General features: G+C 40.2%; 2 protein-coding genes across 2 annotated transcripts; one reads left to right on the forward strand and one right to left on the reverse strand.

Moving 5' to 3' along the window:
- The first annotated feature begins 1,035 nt into the window (after window positions 1-1,035).
- Window positions 1,036-8,561, forward strand: ccdc12 (coiled-coil domain containing 12). Its single transcript, XM_058646941.1, has 7 exons — window positions 1,036-1,159; window positions 4,644-4,717; window positions 7,142-7,221; window positions 7,656-7,717; window positions 7,800-7,834; window positions 7,924-8,000; window positions 8,430-8,561. The coding sequence occupies exons 1-7, from the start codon at window positions 1,076-1,078 to the stop codon at window positions 8,507-8,509; spliced, it is 492 nt and encodes a 163-aa protein (XP_058502924.1). The 5' UTR covers window positions 1,036-1,075; the 3' UTR covers window positions 8,510-8,561.
- A 461-nt stretch (window positions 8,562-9,022) lies between these two features.
- si:ch211-257p13.3 (kinesin-like protein KIFC3) lies at window positions 9,023-19,395 on the reverse strand. Its single transcript, XM_058646942.1, has 20 exons — window positions 19,183-19,395; window positions 18,966-19,091; window positions 18,629-18,725; window positions 18,403-18,545; window positions 18,046-18,298; window positions 16,094-16,266; window positions 15,308-15,373; window positions 15,036-15,173; window positions 14,749-14,946; window positions 14,458-14,631; window positions 13,490-13,637; window positions 13,243-13,373; window positions 13,037-13,148; window positions 12,772-12,953; window positions 12,584-12,688; window positions 12,364-12,494; window positions 11,257-11,377; window positions 11,028-11,157; window positions 10,252-10,481; window positions 9,023-10,141 (listed from the first exon to the last, which is right to left on the reverse strand). The coding sequence occupies exons 2-20, from the start codon at window positions 19,068-19,070 to the stop codon at window positions 10,016-10,018; spliced, it is 2,763 nt and encodes a 920-aa protein (XP_058502925.1). The 5' UTR covers window positions 19,071-19,091; window positions 19,183-19,395; the 3' UTR covers window positions 9,023-10,015.
- Window positions 19,396-19,487: the final 92 nt, after the last annotated feature.

The raw sequence follows: 19,487 nt of genomic DNA on the forward strand, positions 1-19,487 counted from the left end.
CCTATACACAGATAAATGGGTTTGCCTGGTGGAAATATGAATATGAAAAAGAAAAGACATTTTGAGGAGCGACCCCCTTTCTGGAAACTTTCATTTGGTGATGCATGAACTTTAAAGGAGGATTTGGGTGTTTAAGGTGAAGTAAGCCCATGGCCTTAACTCAAAACAACACACGTCACAGACGTTTACACCTTGAAAAGAAAACAGACACATCTCGTATGAGGACTCTTGTTTAGGACCCAGTTATAAAAGGGTTATATTGTTGAATGATATTCTCTGACGTTAAAACAACACATTCTACCACTGAGTTACATTATTCATGTGTTTAAAGCAGAAAAAAAATGCACATCATCGCTGTATACACAGACCTTATCTGCTCTGCTCTGCTGTGTTGTTGGCTGTTATCTACAGCATTTAGTCCTTCACCCACATGTACTGCAATGGGTGATTTATTGATTTATTTGTTTAATCCTTTTTTTATATTGTGATTGTTAGGCCTTATATTGCAACACCCAAGTGTGTGTCATCACACATAGGGATGGTGATAATAGGAGGATGGACACAGTGAAGCTAGAAGCAGCTGTATTACCATGGCGATGGCCTACATTCTTAACAAGGACGTGAGTGTGTGACCATCAACAGGCAGGACACGGTGCCAGTCTGTCAAATATCTCACCTTTATTTACTTTAAAGTATATGGTTATGTTTACATTAATTTAACATGTTATACATCTGATTAAATGTTTGAAAAAAATGTCCATTACTAACTGAAATTTGATCAATTGAATAATTACTCCACATGCCAATACATCCAACCTGAGCCAAAATATAACACCCCCATTTTTAAATAAAAAAAAATCTATTTTGTCTGAATTTGTTTTAAATAATGCTTTATAATTTATTTTTTTTAAATCCATCCATCTAATAAACAATGTTTTAAGCATTTCTTCAAACAAAATAACAATATCACGTGATCAGGCAACAGACCATAGCAATCAATGTGCTCGACGGTCGTTACATCCTCAGTCAGGATGAGTCGATTTCAGAAAGAGTCGAACGGCGTGGAGAGGAAAATATGGAGAAAAGTGTGGGCTCGCTTCAGGAGCAGGCATTGAAGAGGAAAGAGAGGCTAAAGGCGTTAAGAGACAAAAAAGTACATGTAAGTTACCAGTGCTGCGATGTCTATTTTGTCAGAAGTACTACATATCCTAACAGAAAACGGCTCGCTTTGTCGTTGAGAAAACGTTAGCCGTATTAGCTTGTAGCTAGCGTTTATGTAGCAAATGAATCGTAACCCTGCTGTGTAACTTTGCTGATGTACTGCAAGAGGAGATTTAATTACAGTCTATAGTTAATGGTCGATATATTTATCGATTTCAGTGCTTTGGTAATTGTACATTTTCAGTTTTGACATAAGGCTAATTTGCTGAGCTACATTGTTTGGGGTTATTTCCTAAAGACAGAAACAAGTTATTTAGCTTTTTATTCATCTACCTGATAATTGAATGTGTGTTTATTTTTATAGTTTATAATACATTAGGGTTCGTGTGTAACCCTTGTTTTCTTCACATTTCACTCTGGTGATATCTGCCATAACAAGAGCAAGTCCACTTGTTAACCCTTGACTTAAGCAAGCTTGAGCTTGTTTGGTAGACTGACCGGGAAACCCGAAATTTACCGAATGTGCAGTGTGACTGTTTGTCCACTGATTATCTTTTTTTGGGTAACTTCTTGATGGGAAAACATTTTAGACGTGTTGGGTATGACATTAACTTTGCTTGACATCCACTATTGTTTTTGTGAAACTTGTGGAGTTTGTGAAAATGCTAAAGGGGAGATTTCACCGTTTTTGTTTCATACCTAGACCTCATTAGACCAGTGAAAAACCACTGTACCTAGACTTCTCAAATCTGGACTAGATTATCCTACAGACCCTGAAAATTCATAAAAACACAGTCTCTGATTTGTAAAACCTTTATTCTATTTGTGAAAATACAATAAAGGCACATTTCACCGTTTTTTCAGCATATAGACCACTTTGGACCAGGTCCACATCAAAAACCACTGTACCTACACTTCCAAAATCTGGACTAGATTATCCTACAGACCCTGAAGATTCATAAAAACACAGTCTCTGATTTGTGAAACCTTTATTCTATTTGTGAAAATGCAATAAAGGCCCATTTCATGGTTTTTGATGTGGACCTGGTCCAAAGTGGTCTTTATGCTGAAAAGTTAATGTCATACCCAAAACGTCTAAAATGTTTTCCCATCAAGAAGTGTCCCAAAAAAAAGATAATCAGTGGACAAACAGTCGCACTGCACATTCGGTAAATTTCCCACTTAGCTTTCCCCTTAAGTGCCGAATCGGAAGCTGGCGAATCGGAGGCTAACTTCAGCGTCGTCTTTCTGCATGGAGTTTGCATGTTCTCCCCGTGGGTGTGTGGGTTTTTTCTGGGTTCTCCAGTTTCCTCTCACAGGCCAAAAACTTGGGGATTAGGCAAATTGGACATTCTAAATTGAAGTGTGAAAGTGAATAGTTGTTTTTTTGTGTCCCTGTGATGGACTGGTGACCTGTCTAGGATGTACTAGCAGTCTTGACATTTGAATAATACAGAGCAAAGAGTTGGAGCTACAGTTGCACTGGCACATCAGGTTGTGCCTAGACTTTTGAGTTCTTTAAATCTTCTTCGAGAACCTATTTTTTCTCCTTGGCATTTAATTCAGGTTGAGCTGGACTCCTGTTGGTTTGTTTTTTATGTGCTTTTATTATGCAATGTATTGCTTCTATTTTCTTCATTTTTCTATTTTTCTTTTTATTCTACTTCACTGATTTTCATTGAGAAAGTGAAAATAATCTGTGAAAGTCTGAGGTTATTAGGCAATTTCAAGTCAGTGCTGTGCCTTCCAAGTTAAATACCTGTAAGTAATATTGTGGAAATTCTCTGTTTCTTGTTGTTGGTGAATAATGAAATGGAGACTGCTGCAGACATGTTTTTATTTCCTTGCAAAGAAAGGTCAGTCTGCTCAACACCGCTCGACTGACCTCTTTTGCAAAGAAAATAAAAACTTTGTCGGCCGGCAGAAGTCTCTATTTCATTCTTCACCAGCAACAGAGAATTTTTCAACAACAGTAACCAGAACTAAATGTTAATATTAATAACATTCATATTTACTATTAGTATTTCATATTAATATTTCCATATTTCTTTTTTTAAAGGTTCATAAATGTGGCACTGTGTGGGTGAACCATGTCATCTTATTATGCCACACAGACTGAAAGTGGACAACAAGGAAAGGAAGAGAAAATATTAATCTTCATCTTTTAATAAAGATAAATGCCCTTTCAAAATAGTCTCACAGTAACAAACCATGCTAACATCTGTGTGGCTACTACCACACACCGGAGTCAACAGTGACCTCTAAAGTGTGTGTTTGACAGTTAAAACTTATCAGTTATTATCTGGATGTTCGTGTATGCTGAGCTAATTTTACCCAGAATATAATAATATCCCATTTTCCTATCAGCACACACCCTGGGTACTGAATCACACATTTGAAAAGCAAAGAGTTTCAGTGGCAGCTGCTCTCTTCATACAAATGTTTAACATTATATAGTTAGTTATTCTGTCTCAGTAGACAAAATTCAGAGATTTCTGAATATGAGCTCTTTTTGCAACAAGAAACACTAGTCAGTGTGTAAGCTGCTCTTTTAACTATTAGAGAACAGGTTTCTCCACTGTTGACAAACAGCAGCGTACTTGGCCAGCGATGTTTGATAAATGACTGCTGGCATTCCTGAAGCTAGTGTTTTTTTCCTCTTTTGTACTGCACTTAAATAATGAGTCAGTCCCTAACATTGTTCTAGCAGGTGAACAGGAAGCCTCTTCAGGAAAATGTACGATGGGAGGGGTCCAATATCCTTTGTTAGTGTTGTACTTGAGGTCAGTTGTAGATATTTTTTTCTGGACTTCTTCAAGCCCATGTCATCGTTCATCACAGGGCTGATAGAATTCGAATATTTTGGTTATCGATAACACATTTATTTTATTAGCAAACAGACACTATCAAGCTCAAAAAGGAAGTGTGTTGTTCCCAAACGTGGGGCTAGATGATGTGGCCAAAACATTATCACAATTAAAAAAAACAGTCAGTGTTGGTAATTGTTGTGTTAAAATGTCAGATAATTAAAGATTAGGTTTTGCTCTTGAAAGTGGAAGAAATCAGTTAATTGTTTTAAAAATCTATCTGAACAGAACACAACAGTAACACGGTAACATTTTAGAAATCTGAGGCAAAATATTTCTTAGCAATTATGTGTTGTATCTTAAAGTGTTTGCACAAACTGCATGAACATAAATCGATGGTGAATCTTTGCAAATGGGCTGAAGCATACCTTGATACTGTCACTTTGAATTCTTGTTTTGGGGTCATGTTTATTATTTATGTTACGATTATAACATACTTCATTGCAAAAACACAGTCAATTTAGCTTTATATTTTGTGGAGGTTTTCTTATTATTCATCATAGTTTATATACAGTACATTTAGTACATTTGTGCAAGCTCCTTTACTAAATGATGCTGTTTTTGCAGAGTCAATACTGTATGAAATTAAATTAAAGTTGTTGGGGTTTTTTTCAGGGGCCAGAGGAGGAAGATGACGAGCCGGAGAAGAAAAAAGCTTCATTAGAGGAGACTCCAGAGGAGAGGCATAGGTTGGTCTCATGATGTTATACTGTAGCTTGTCTCTCTGGCTGATGCTTTTGAAGCTGCACAAACAGAACTGAAGCCGATCGGAAAGCTCCTCATCAGAGCATTTATCTGCTCTTCATCTGAACACTGTCTTCAATGTTTACACTGGGCTGGATCACAATCTTGTAGTATTAGCTGCTCAAATATCCTGCCGCTCACTCAACTTTGTGTATTAGTTTGCAGGAAGAGCAGCCAACTTTCCTGTCCTACAGGACCTTTTTTCCATTGTTTATATTTAATGACTGCGTGCTGACGACACTGTGGGAGTGACGGCGTACGTCCTCCGGTTCAACAGGACAGGTCTCTCTCATGGCAATGACAATGGCTGCATACTCCTTTTAGAGTCTAATAATGAGACATTTATCTGTGAAGTGAGGAACATTTTGGATTTATTTTTTTTTTTTTAATTCGCTTAGCCAAGTAAAGAAACACATCTGTAGCAGTTTTCTAGGTTAATGTAACTTGAAATTGGTATTAAAATTTCATGAGAGATCACATTTCCAAACCATGGCATGAACGAACAAAACAATCGACACGTGTTTCATGTTCTTCCTACTAGTAACAATGGAAAGGCACCTACTGCACCGTGTTTTTTCCTTCAAGTGTGCTTTTGTTAGATTATAGATAAATATTATTCGGTTTATTTATTCATGTTTCATTTTTTGGAAATGAGTCCAAAGCCTCTGAAAGGTTACATGTTAGTACAGTTTCATTGTGTAAATAGAAAGGCCAGAGTTTAGGGGTAGGTAGCTTGATATCAGTGTAAACATTTGAACACTGCTGCTCCTCCTCAGTAACGGTTCACTCTAAACATTGGGAGAGGGCCACACTTGGATCCGTGCTCTGAATTTATCACTGGCTCTCTTTGATGCCACAGTGTGTTGGAAGTGGATTTGTGTAAACACACTACAAAGGTTTACACACATCAAACTGAGGTGTTTTTTGTCCATGTGGTGGCTCTTAACATGGCAGTGTTATTCATTACCGGTGTATATGTCTCTTCCTTAGCACAACATGTGTCATAGTGACCTGAATTCTCTGTGGATATTATTGGTCCCGAGAGGATGATGTGATGACGTTCACTTCAATGATACTTTGTTTCATACAATTAGATTAAATTGTAAATGATGAATGCATTTCTTAGGGCTGCAATGATTAGTCCATTACTAAAATAATTATCTACTAGTTTGATAATTGATTAATCAGTGTGAGTGGGTTTTATTTTTTAATAATTGAAACAAGGTTTCAGCTTTTTAAATGTGAATATTTCTTTGCTCCATGTAACTAAGAAATCATTAAAATTGAATAATTTATGTGGACAAAACAAGACAGTTGAGAACATCAGGCATTTTATGGACCAAACAAGTTTTCAATTAATTGAGACCTAAAACAACAGTAGTTGCAGCCCTACATTTTTATACCATTATACCTTCATCCCTTCATCTGTTTGAGTCTGTGATGATAAACCATGTTGAATTCCCTCACTCTTACACACAGTAGTATGTGGAAATATCCACATACTATAGGAAACCGCACCAGGAAGCCAAGGATGTTACTAAATACATTCATGGCCTTATTTTTGAGAAATTCTATACCTCTATTCAAATGCTGATTGCAGAGGGGCAATGAGGAGAGATTAGGAGATGTGTACCGTCAAGAACCCTGGCCAAACTAGATGCTTAGGTTAAACAATAATATATATATAAAAAAATAAACCTATGAAAATCATTATATTCAGATTTGATTATCATTATTATGTGTATCTAGCATTTCAGCATCAGTTACTGCTTTGAGACATATTCAACTGCAGAGATTGAGATGTGTGGATTAAGAGTGAACCTCAGTCAGCCAGAGGTAGAACATGACTAACATTCCTGCCCATACTTGTACAAGACATTGGTCTAAGTGTGTGATGTATCGAGAATTTACCCTCTCAAACTTCATCATGAATCCACGTTAACCTCTGAACAGCTGATAACTCGTGTCAGACAATATTTTACCTCTGGACCTTCAGTATAATCTGTAGAGATGTCAGTTAAGGCTTGCCAAGAATTCCTCCGAGTAGAAACGTGATGAAAGACTGCATAATTCAACATCAAGGAGAACATTCCTCAGCTGTTCGCTGTTTTCACTGAGTCTGTGCCCAGGAGCAGGTGGAACATGTTAATCAGACATGTTCATAGGAATAAAGAGGGACATTATACCCAACCTCCATCCCGACATTAAATGTGCAGCTGTGCAGAGTTGTCAGATGGTCTTTTATGCTCCTGATAAACTCTGGTAGAATTTTTTTTGTCTACACTGCCACCTCCTGGAATGACAGTGCTGATTATGTTTTATTTACCAGCTGAAAGTAGGTTCACCATTCTCTGCACTTTTCTCCTCAGAGAGCTCAAGCTGAGGAATTACACTCCACAGGATGAAGAGCTGAAGGAGCGGCAGGTGCCCAATGCCAAACCAGCATCAGGTATGAAGTCTTGGGTCTTGTTCAGACTGTCATATAAAATCAGGTGGGATTTGAAATTCTGGATGGAGGCATCACCTGCAACCAGGCTGCTATTTAACGATATCAGCTGTCAGTCACTCTGGTTGACCCTCATGTGTGTTATTGTCTGTTGTCCTCGAAATGGGATATATATTTTACAAAATCACCGTCGTGCTACTGAAGAAGACCTGAAACTAGTGGTTAGGTTACATTTACCACAAAACACTAAGTCCAGTTTTACACTAATTTAATTTGTCTAATTTGCGTGTAACAATCTGAAAAGATATGATTTGAAGATAAATCTGATTTGCATTCAGTGTGAACATAGTGTAACAGTACAAGGTCAGCTCTTGGACAATCTCCTCTTAAGTACAGCTCATGGCCTTGTACTGATGATTTATGACCTTTCTTTGCAGTGGAGGACAAAGTTAAAGACCAGTTAGAGGCAGCTAATCCAGAACCTATCATTGAAGAAGTGGTGAGTAAATCTGTCGGAGTGAATGTGTCTTCATTTGCCGATGCATCGATGGCTGCTGTATTCAGTTGTTTTCTCTCTTCAGGATTTGGCCAACCTCGCCCCAAGAAAACCAGACTGGTAAGACTGCTAAAAATAACTGTGCAGCTAATTAAGTGCAAGATCGATTCATCGCTGACACTTTCTTTTAATTGTGATTCTGAATCAAGGGACCTGAAGCGTGACGTGGCAAAGAAACTGGAGAAGCTGGAGAGGAGGACACAGAGAGCCATTGCTGAGCTCATCCGTCAGTATTTCTCATTTTATTTAATTTTTTATGTTTCTATTGCTGAAGTTTCCTGATGCTACAGAGGTCATGTTAAGTTACGCATTCATTATTGGGCTAATTGCCTTGTGGTTTGGAGACTTCATAAAGGCTTGAAGCCGTCTGATCGTAACCGTGTGATTCCTCCACTGATCTACAGTCTAAAAATAGACACAAAACCGGTTTGAATGTGATTCCCTGTGTGCATTCAGCATTGGGTTAGCTGTATTTTTTTGTAACATTTTAACTCATGTTCAGATGTATAATCCAAGACAAACATCACTGTTACAATTTAGTGTTTTTTTCTTGATCGTTTGACATCACTGTGCCATAGTGGATATTATCAAGTCACAATTGAAAGATGCAGTGAATTAATGAATCAAATTAACCATTCATCTTTGGCGTGTTTAGGCGATCGCCTGCGAGGCAGTGAGGAGGAGTTGGCTGCAGCAGTGGGAGCAATCGGAGTGGAGGAGGGAGACTCCGATTGAATCCTAAATGTTTTTGTTGAATGAGTGAAACTCATGCAGCGACGTCCTGACTTAACTTGGACTGCACCATCGCAACAGGGAATTAATTTTCCCAACAGGTCTTTGTTATTAAACTATTATGTATGAATATGTAGTAGTATGCTCTGTATATGTGGTAAACATCAAGTACATTGTGTAATCAGTATGTTTTTTATATTGAACTAAATCTGAATTTTTGATATGCCTGTGTATTATTCAAGTTTCTCCTCATTGGACACAAGATGTAGTGAAATGGATGAAATCCTATTATATATATGTATATAATTGTATTAATTAAAATAGAAATAGATAGTAAAATAGATCCTGAACATGTTTAGGAATATTTGCACTCACCAGTAACTAAAAGGGTGGCATCTTATTTAGCAAAATGTAACAAAGCATGTGGTATGAATAATAATAATAAGTATCCTTAGTTGAATTTTAACAAAGAAAACTACAGATTTGATCTGTGATGCCAATAATCCAGTAAACAGGCACTTTTTAAATACATTGTTTATTCAGAAAACTATCTTAAAATGTACTCTAACGATCATGACGTGACATCTATGGTAGTTACAGCAACATAAATGTCTTGCTACACTTGAATCAAAGATGGTTTTGATCCAATAGGTGATAAATGGAGGGACAATGACGAACAGACAATTAAGCATTTTTTTTCTGATATGACATTCACTAGTGATAATCTACTGCAAGCACCTAAATACCTGGTCTGAACTGAAACACTCCTTTCACAATAAAGTGCATCTTCTGTCCACATAGGACCCAAACTGTCTCCTCAACAAAGGAGATATTGCACAATTCATTGTTGTCCACTGCAGTACAAGGACACCTGCTTCTTTCAAAGGCTTTTCTCTTCTCTCAAAAGGCAAACTATTGACATTCTGAAAAACTTAAGTATTCAAACATTCACAAAAATTACACAAACGTGTGCGTTAAGTGTCATTAACATGGTTAATAGCCAATATCGTTGCTACAAAACAGATTCTCTTATGCACCACAACCTTTAAAAATATACTATGTTGGGGTGTGAAGCTCACAAAAAGACATTTACAGCAATGCAGATGGTTTGATGTTATGACACTGGATGCTTACTAAACCTGTATGGACGTGATGCTGCTCTGATGGTCACCGAGGATGTTGTATGTCCTTGATTTTGGTATTCAGTACAAAGGAGCTGAGATTAGTGGTTTAAGGAAGCATCGTGTCTTACACTCTGGGGGAGTCTGAGGTTGTTTTGGCACTACATGCAGATTATCTAATAATAAAGGGTCATCATATATCAGAAGCACAGAGCATCCATAAAACCTGTACTCAGTCATAGGTTGGCATTTGGGTGCCGCACACACCTCCCACAGATTTAGCCCTTGAGCAGCAGTGTTGTTGTTGAAACTGTAGCTGTATGATTCATAAGTACAATGAGCGGTAATCTGATTGATGCATACGTTGCTCCCCGGTGATTCCTGACCATCAGTCGCAGTGACCTCCAGCAGCTTCAATCTTCCTGGCTGCAGGGCCCAATTCCACTTTGCACACCCTCTGGGCAAACTTCAGCGAGCACAAAGTCTCTCCCACGTTACTCTCCAGAGCAGAAACCTTTAGCAGAGACGTTTTAAACAAACACCGTGTCACAGCAAGCAGCAGACGGATATGTACTGCAAATATGAGCAACTTGAAAATCTAGAAATGCAGGAAAGTCATCTTACCTGCACCACCATGACAGTCTTGCTGCCTTTACCCAAAGAGTCTTGTAATAAGTAAGTAAGGCGGGAGTTCCTGAAAGGGATGTGAGTCTGCCGAGCCCTCAGGGCCTGAATTACATCCCCCAGTGACAGCAGAGAGCGGTTGATGTTCTGGGCCTCCTTCAGCCTCTCGCCCTCTGCACCAGACTTCCAGACCCTCTCTGAGCCAGCCAGGTCCACCAGGTTCAACTTGCCTGAGGAAATGCAAGTTAATTGAGAGAGCGGAAATAGAAAAGGAAAACTAAAAGCATTGAAATCTTCCTTGGCTACACATGATACTAATTTTGTAGTAAAATGTCCCCTGTGACTGTTGTATTATTTATATTAGGTTATTGATCCTAAAATATTGAAAAACACTGGTTTAAACTCTTGGATTTTATGTAAGGTTGTCCTACTTTATGAATGATGAACCCAAAAAGCATCTGAATAAAGAAGTACAATGTTATAATATCATATATATCCAGACCAGAGAGTCCTTCCTGCACAATAGGTAGGACAGATTTGGTTTATATGAGTTTGTTTTCTTCCAAATAAAGTTACAAGGCTTCTGTTAAAAAGAGAGAAAAATAAAATGGGAGAAGAACATGAGCGTTACTTTTTGCTTTCTCATGCTTTGACCTCTCTGTTGATTGATGATTATGTCATTATAATTCAGATTTTTTATATATTCTATATTGGACTCCTCTCAGGCATTCGGATCACTCCCTGTGAGGGAATAAGACGATGCATGTGTGACTGACCGGTGGTTTTGGATCCCGTGGCGAGGTCGGTGCCCTGAACTGTGATACAGAGCAGAGCATGGGAGCGTGAGCTATGCTGGTTCATCTGAGTGCCAAAGGTGATCCTGTTCCTGCGAGCTGTGGCTAAAATCTGGTGAAGCACAAAAGCATGAAGCATCCGTGGTAAAAAAAAAAAAGAAATCTATTCTAATATAAATGGTGATTCAAAGTTTTGCCAAATATCCGTCACCTTCTTGATGTGCTGAAAGCTTTTAACTTCAGTGACTCTCAGGCCGGGGACATGCAGCTGGCCTGTTCCATCTGGGTTGATCTTGATGTCCAGTTTCTCTCCGTCTTTACTCAGCAGATCTCTGAGAATTACAACAGAACACTAGTGATGACACATCCACTGTCTTTTACTTAAAGCTCCAGTGTGGAACCTCTATCGCCCCCCTGTGGGCTTTGGTATGTTATCTGTTGTTAATCTGTCTAATCTGTAGCGTTACTTGCTTTGACTACATCCAGGACACTTGGAGCTGGTTGTAAAGGAAAACTCGATTGATTGTGTTTTTGCATTCCGTTGGCAGATCATGCATTTCAATATCACAAAATCACATTCACGAGAAGCCAAAAACCATGAATGTGAACTCTGAATGTCATGGTTTATTTTTTCGCAGTAGAACGCACTTCTGAAACGCTTCATGGGCACTTCCTGGTGTTTTCAGGAGTAGACTCTTGCTGTGTGCTTCTTTCATCTCGCCTCCATGTGACTCTCAGCTGGAAGGCTCACTCAGCATTGTGTGAAGCAAACTCATTTGACAATAGTTTGAATGTAGCAGATATTTGTATACATTCAAAAGATGCACACTACAGCTAAAAGCCTATGCAAAGCAGTCTTGTATAAAGTACCTAAAATGGATACTTGAGTAGAAGTACAAGTATGACTTTGGTAGAAGTTGAAGTCAATTATTATACTATTACTTAAGTAAACGTCTTAAAGTATATGACATTTACTCTAACTTTGTGAGTGAGTTAAGATTGAGCCATGGTAGCTCAGTGGTAGGGCAAGTTGTCTTTCAGTTGGAAGGTTGTGGGTTCAATTCCTGGCTCTGCTAGTCTATATGTGTCCTTGAGCAAGACATTTAACCCCATGTTGCAGCGTGTGAATGGGTATGAAAGATGTGTGAATGGTAGAAAACTGTAGTGTAAAGCAGCTCATCAAGGCTAGAAAAGCTCTATATAAATACAGACCATTACCAACTCTTCTTCTTCTGATTTTATTTGGTAGTAACAAGTAACAAAGACGTTTAGAGGAAATGTAGTGGAGTAAAAATAACCGTTGCAGTGTGTGACTGACCTGAGCACCTCATTGTAGATCTCCACAGAACTGACAGTGACGGTGTAAGACCACATGTCCTTCCTCTCCTCAATCTCACTGAAGAGATGTTTGAGCGCTCGCTGGTTGATTCCCGGGTTCTCCACACTACCCTGAAAACCAAATGGTACTTAGGTTACAACCTGCACATGGTAGAATAAAGCTCTATGGGGACAACACTGCAGTGAAGTAGAGGACCGACCTCCATGGTGTAGGTCTTTCCAGAGCCAGTCTGTCCATATGCAAATATGCAGACATGGTAGCCATCGATGCAGGACGTCACAAGAGGTTCGATCTCCTGAGAGACCTGGTGGAAGTGAACAAATGGCTTTAGTGTTTGTTACGATTATATTCCCTTCATACTCGTACAGTATGTTCCCTGCTCACTACCTCTTCCTGAGTGGCCTGAGGGTGGAAAACCTTGTCCAGTTCAAAGATGCGACCCTTCCCTTTGTTCAGCACGGTGAGTGAGGACTCATTGTTGGGGTCTGTGGTGACCACCACAGACTGGTCCTCCTCATGCTGGTCCTCCTTCAGCACAGGCTTCACTCGACACAGCACGCGAATGTTGCCTTAAAAAAACAGAAGTGGCCCAGTTGATTCGACATTTTAAGTCCTTGTGAGAGAAAATCTAGATTTCTTCCTCTCTGCATACCTTTGAGCTCCACCAGCTGCTCGTGGTACTTCCTGCGCAGTGCAACTTCTTTCCGGTATTTATCCAGAAGATCTTTGTTGGCTTCAGACATTTCATTGATAGCTGCTGAAATCTGTTAAAAAAAAGTAAAAAAAACCAAACTTCACGAGGCTTAAAAACATCTACATACAGTGGACATAGTCACAGAACAATGTCATGCTTTGTACCTGTTTCTTTGCGTCATTTATAGCTGCTCCGTAAAAATCGGAGAAGTTACGAACTTGGCTCCTCAAACTAGTGTAGTCCGTCTTCATTGAGCGTAAAGTTGGAGGGAGTGATGTCAGACGTTTCTGCAAGCCTGGAAAAAGAAAAGAAAAACCCAAACAAGAGAGATTATTCTCGAAAGTGAGGTTAACAAAACAATTTGTTAAACCTTTTTATTTCTATTATTGGAGTTAATAATGTGGTACGTACTGAAGAATTGATCCTGCAGGTTCTGGAAGTGTTCTGCTGAGCAGTTGGCAGCAGCCTTCACAGCCTCCTCCTTCCTCTCCTCCAAGTGGCCGATCTCTTTCAGCAGTTCCTCTCTCAGTTTACTGATTTCACGCTCATACGCTGCAATCTGTGAAAGGTTCAATCTGTCAACACAACTGGTCCAATCTGTGCTGGTACAGCTTTGTAATGACTTCATTCATCGATGAAATTGATCCAGGTTGTGAAGTGGGAACTTTCTCTTTTTAACTATTTAAATCACTCTTAATGGTGAAGGGATTTCCCCTGCTTCTTAATGGCCAACAGCCAAAAGTACTTTACTGTATGTTAATCTTGCTGTTGCATGAAGTTCATTGTGCCATAATTGCTTATTTGTAAAACACAGGTCATATATACCATATCAGTATCAAGGTCATAAAAGTTTGTGCAGGTTTCCTAGTTTTTTATTCATTTTTATTTTTGTAAATGCTTAGTTTTAGTTCAGTTTTTATTTGTTTTAGTGTTAGTGTTAGTTTTTTGTAATATGTATTATATTGGTGCAAGATTCAAAAAGGTGATAATGAGTATTGTGTCTCAAATATAACCTTTCAAAATTGCCAGCAGATATAAAATATAGAATATAGGAAAATAAACACACAATTAATTTACAAAGACGAAAACATTTTCGCTACAATTTTAGTTAGTTTTATAAACACACAAGTTAGTCAGTTAGTTATCTTTTTTAAACCCTAGTTTTTATTTTATTTCAGTTAAATCCATTTTATTTCAATTCATTATTCTGTTACTCTTCGTTAACTATAATAACCTTGATCAATATACAGTACGTAGCAAAATCAAGTCAGGTTAATGTGTGCTTGTGTAGGTGTGTACTACTGCATACTTGTTATACTTGTAACTATGATAACAATTCACATCAAACTAGTTGAGCATAAATTCACTGTGTGTGTTACCTTGTGTTGCAAATTACAGCTGTATTCATCCGACTTCCTTATATGCTCCTCCAGCTGTTTGCATCGCTCGTTCTGACTGGACAGCTTTTCAGACAGGAGCTCATTTCTCTGTCTGGCTTTACTCAGCTGCTTCTGTGTGGCAGGTGACTCTACGGTCACAGTCTGCGTGACATACTGGATATAAAAAAAAATAAACAACAACCTGTAGATCATCTTCTTTAAGAACATATAGAAAAACTGACTCTTTCACAGTCAAACCATTGTAAAAGAAGACCTTCATATTTGATTTACCTTCACCACTGGTTCCTTGTCTCTCTCTCTGTCCAACTCCAGCTGCAGCTCCCTCACTCGGTCCTCTCGTTTCCTCAGCTCGTCCCCTCTCCTCCACTCGCTCTGTTCGTTCTGTCGCTCCAGATGTGACAGCTGCTCTGCACGGTGTTGTAGGGAGAGCTCCAGCTGCTGCACTCTGCTGCGCAGGCTCTCGTTCTCCTGGCAGAGCACAGAAAACGTCAACGTCAAGGCATTTACAGTTTACAGCTGCGTCTCGGTGAGTTCTCAGCTCTGCCGGTGCGTGTCACCTTGATGAGTATGGTGCTGGACTGGGAGGGGATGGCTGACAGCTGCTGCAGGAGGCCTTGAGTGACGCTCAGGCTTTGTTTCAGACTATCATTCTCCGCCGACAGACACAGCACTCGCTTCTCTGAATCTGTGGCTCCCTTAGAAAATATAGCACAAGGTAGAACCAAGCAGAGACTTCCTCACATAATATACGGTATTTGTAGAAATGATGCACAAGAGAAAATTACACTTTTTTGTTGTGTCAGCGGTGATGATGTGGAAAGTGACTTACGGTGGCAGTTCTCAGTCTTGACAGCTCCTCCTCACGCTCCTCGATGCAACTCTTGAGCTCATCAATCTGCGTGAGACATGAACAGAGAATAAAGATGTGTTTGAAACGCTTGCATTCCAATATTTGTGGAATTATGGGAATGGGACATTACAAAGAGTCACATTCAGAATGTGTAACATTTGAAGCTCCAGTATGTAACATTTATGAGGGTTTATTGGCAGTAATTGAATATACTGCCAATAGATATGTTTATAATCCCTTTAAATTAAAAATTGTGGGGTTGTCCTAGCCTTAGATTACGCCTTTTATTGGTACTTTAGACTGGGGCATTGCTTTATAGAGGCCGCCATCTTGTGCCATCTTGTGCTATCATGTTTTTACAGCAACCGAAAGAACAAACCAGCCAGAGTATGCATTTTACATTTTTTAAACAAAAGTTTACTACGCAAACAAACAATAATGGCCCTGTAGTTATCTGACAAGTTTGGGAAAAGGGTGGGGAGAGTGGAGGAGTTTTTTTTATAATCTGTAGTCTCATCATTTAACACCACCAACACTGGACCTTTAATATACTGTACATGTTCAGTAATTGTGTGAGTGCATACAGGTGAAAAGACAGTGATGAATAATACATACTGAGTCATTCACGGAAATTGTGTCATAAATAGTTCATTCCCATTTTAACAAGAGAGTTTATAAGTGGATTACACATCAATATTCAAAATTAGATTAAACTAAATTCGAGCGTTAGAGATCTAACTACTATGCTGCCTAGTAGCTGCCTACCTGCTGCTGAAAGGACAGTATGCGAGAGTGTCGGTCTCTTTCCTGCTGTTCTAGTTGCGAGTGCAGCAGGCGGAGTTCTCCTCTCAGCTTACTCCTCTCACCCTGGAGGCCGTACAGAGACTCCACCAACCTGTGAACCCCAGGTTGTGTCCCTGCATCACTGCTGGACTCACCTAGAAGACAGAAACAGACACTTTAATCAGCCAAATACTGATAGTGATGAAAAACTGCATCGGTAAAAAAGCTGCACTTCCTCTGAACTTCATTTTATACTTAGGCTTTAACCATTAGACCATGCATTTAAATGCTTGTGTTGTGTTTAATATGAATGAACATTATGTACGCACGCACTCACAGCTTCGAGTCACTGTGGCCTGCAGGTCATTTACCACTTGTTAAGTTATCATTGTCATGTTTCCACGCTAGTGTCTCCTGGGCAGCGTTTCATACCTGTCTCTCACGTGCAGTCGGCACCAAATGCAGAGCCAACATTCACATTCAGAAATGATACGACATGCTAAACCTCCTCTATTGTTCCACAGGTACATGCGCTGCACACCCAGTGGCATTTTAATCACTTTCCGCCTCTACAATAATTTGTCAGGCTATGTCAGCTTTAATTTTCATCACAGGGCTTTGTGCTTGTTTTAATAACCCCGGTGTGTCAGGTTTGCTGTGTCACTATGGTGCAGAGAGAGAGGATGAGGCCAAGAACGAGAAAAAAAACAGGGAGAGAAGAGGTACAGCTGTGCTGGATATAAATGTGTTTGAGCTGCTGTAGCCTGCAGAGGCACTAAGAAAGCTGTGTGAAACTGGGAAATTATGCAAACAAGCATGAAGATAAATTAGAATGGAGCATCATTATTCAATAATTAAAAGTAGATTTGGAAAAAAAAAACAGCCAAATGTCACGTGATTGATATCTTGCACATCCTAGACCTGCACGATGCATCAGAGTAAGCAAACAAGCCTATCAGCCTTGTAACACTGGGACATGGACCCCCGCCTATTTTTAGTCAGGCACGAGCACACGTGCCCCTGAACATGTGCCAGATATTGTGAGTGCATCTGCAGGGAATGAAACAGCAGTTACAGCCATGGTTTATTCATATAACACCGAGCCATAGCATGAAAACCTTCATGCACACAGACATGAACTGAAAAAGTTCATGTCTGTGTGCATGAAGGTTTTCTTCCAATTAAAAACACACTGCAATGTACAGTATATGACCTGCTCTGGTCATCATGTGTGTTATTGACCTGCAGTGGCAGCCAGTGAGATGATTTTGAATATTATTTGATATTATTAGTCCACTTGAGGACAGGAATCTGATGTGTCTACATCTTCATGCGTGCAGTTGTTAACACGGATGCACAGCAGACAACGCAGCTGGTCGCTTGTGCTCTGAGGCCAAAACGACCACCTGGTCAAGACTGAGGTAAAGCAGACAAATAACATTAAAGACTATAAGGTCAGTCGCAGCTGTACAGTGCGAGTCTGTTCTCTGTGACATCACTAATGCCCACCTGACATGCACCAACACAAATCTAATCAGTCTCCTCTGCTCTATTCTTCTATTTAAAGGTGTACAGTGTGTCACTAGTAGAAGGAAATCTAATTTTGCAAAAGAGAAAAGAACCTCTAACCTGAAATAACTGATCATCCTATTAGACAACAAAAAACTCACTCCCTTCAAGTAAGCTTGTAGATTAAAGCACAGATTGTCGTCATCATCCTTCACCATATGATCTCATCCAGTCTCGTATCATAATCCTGCCGTCGGAACTCTTTGCCATTTTATACGTCCTTTTTCCACACCAACCAATTTACATGGTTATTAAAACAACCCTGTGACCTATTACTCTAACATCCTTCTTGCACCTTCTATTTCCACCCTCCCCCATCCCCTCTTCCCTCTCTCCACCTCCTCCTCCTCCTCCTCCTCCCTCACCCTCGTTCAGCGGGCTGGGGGTCTGCTGCTGACTGATGGCCTCCTCCAGGCTGCCGATGATGCTGTTCTTGTCCCTGAGACGCTGGCGGTAGGAGGACCGCAGGGCCTTCATCTGCCTGCGGTGCTGGACGCGGTGCCTCTTCAGCTGAACCCTGTACTGGTCGGCCTGCTGCTGCAGCTGCTGGAAGTGGGAGTACTGCTCCAGAAAAGTCAGCAAGTGGGACATCACTGCCACCAAAGGAGAGTCTGCCAACTGGACATCACACACACAAACATCCACACAATGTTTTATCACAACAGTGACTCATTTTGTTTTGCGTCAGGTGCTCAGTTGCAGTGAAGCCACAGCTGTGTTACCTTCCCTGTTGCTTCCAACTGAACTTGCGAGGCCCTTCTCTTCTCAGCCTCCTGTTTGAAGGACAAAAAGGCAGCCAGAGGAGTGCATGCTGGGATGTCAGGGGAACTCTCCTCTTCATCTTCATCACTGTCACCGCTACTGCCTGCATCACCACAATAAAGAGTAATGGTATGTATGTAAAAATCCATATCTTATGACACACAGCGGCCTAAATAAGCCACTCACTTGATTCGCTAAGGCAAACGTAAGCTTTTTTCCCCATTTTGGGGCTGTGGCCATCTCTCCTCCTGCTCCTTGTTTCCATGGAAACATGTCCTGGCTCCTGAGTACAGCATCATACAAAAGGGTCAGACATGCACAAAATATCTCCACATTGCCTTCAAAAGAATACACATAATTAGGCTGAGTGATGCTACCATGACGATGTAAACATCCATGATAAGGAAAGCTAGAACTGTCATGTAGAAGGTATCGCATGCATGTTCCTTATTGAAAGAAAAAAAAAAACAGCCATTCAGAGTCAAACGACTCCCGAGGCTGGATATGAGGTGGCTAGACATACCTCTGAGGAAGCACCACATGCCTCCTCCGAGGCTTCTTCCTCCTCCTCCTCCTTCTTAAAGACAGTGTAAAAGATGTAGACTAGAAGGGAGTAGAAGGCGTACATCTCTACACCGTCCAAGATTCCCTGTGGATGACAGCATTCACGTACATATATCATTTTATTATTAAATCTCTATCTTAAGTGACCATCATTCAACATGCTTTGTCTTCTTTACCTTATCACATATCTTCTCTTCCCAGGTGATAAAAACATGACATCCCCATCATTTGTATTCTCCTCTCGCGCTCCATCGGTGTCGTCAATGACAAATCCTCCAAAGCAGCTCCAGTTCTCAGGGCTGCAACAGCATCCCAGTGCAGCCGCTGTGTGTGTGTCTCTCTCTCAGCTGTGCTGCTTCCTCCTCCCCCTTTCTCCTCGCTCTCCTCCGCCTCCTTCTCTCTCCTTCCTTTGGCCCCGTCCACAGGCTGCATCTGCAGTGAGCATGCTTACTGCAGTTTTCTGATTCGCTGCAGTGGCGGG

The sequence above is a fragment of the Solea solea genome, chromosome 13, assembly GCF_958295425.1.
Source record: "Solea solea chromosome 13, fSolSol10.1, whole genome shotgun sequence".
NCBI lineage: Eukaryota > Metazoa > Chordata > Actinopteri > Pleuronectiformes > Soleidae > Solea > Solea solea.

What these genes read in the sequence shown, in the direction of transcription:
- ccdc12 (XM_058646941.1), top strand. Translation starts at nt 1,076, where the DNA reads ATGGAGAAAAGTGTGGGCTCGCTTCAGGAGCAGGCATTGAAGAGGAAA. An exon ending in CAATGCCAAACCAGCATCAG is followed by an intron (nt 7,222 to 7,655) that starts GTATGAAGTCTT and finishes CTTTCTTTGCAG; the next exon opens with TGGAGGACAAAGTTAAAGAC. An exon ending in AACCTATCATTGAAGAAGTG is followed by an intron (nt 7,718 to 7,799) that starts GTGAGTAAATCT and finishes TTCTCTCTTCAG; the next exon opens with GATTTGGCCAACCTCGCCCC.
- si:ch211-257p13.3 (XM_058646942.1), bottom strand. Translation starts at nt 19,070, where the DNA reads ATGTACGCCTTCTACTCCCTTCTAGTCTACATCTTTTACACTGTCTTT. An exon ending in CGTTTGCCTTAGCGAATCAA is followed by an intron (nt 18,546 to 18,628) that starts GTGAGTGGCTTA and finishes GTGGTGATGCAG; the next exon opens with GCAGTAGCGGTGACAGTGAT. An exon ending in ATCTACAATGAGGTGCTCAG is followed by an intron (nt 11,378 to 12,363) that starts GTCAGTCACACA and finishes TGTAATTCTCAG; the next exon opens with AGATCTGCTGAGTAAAGACG.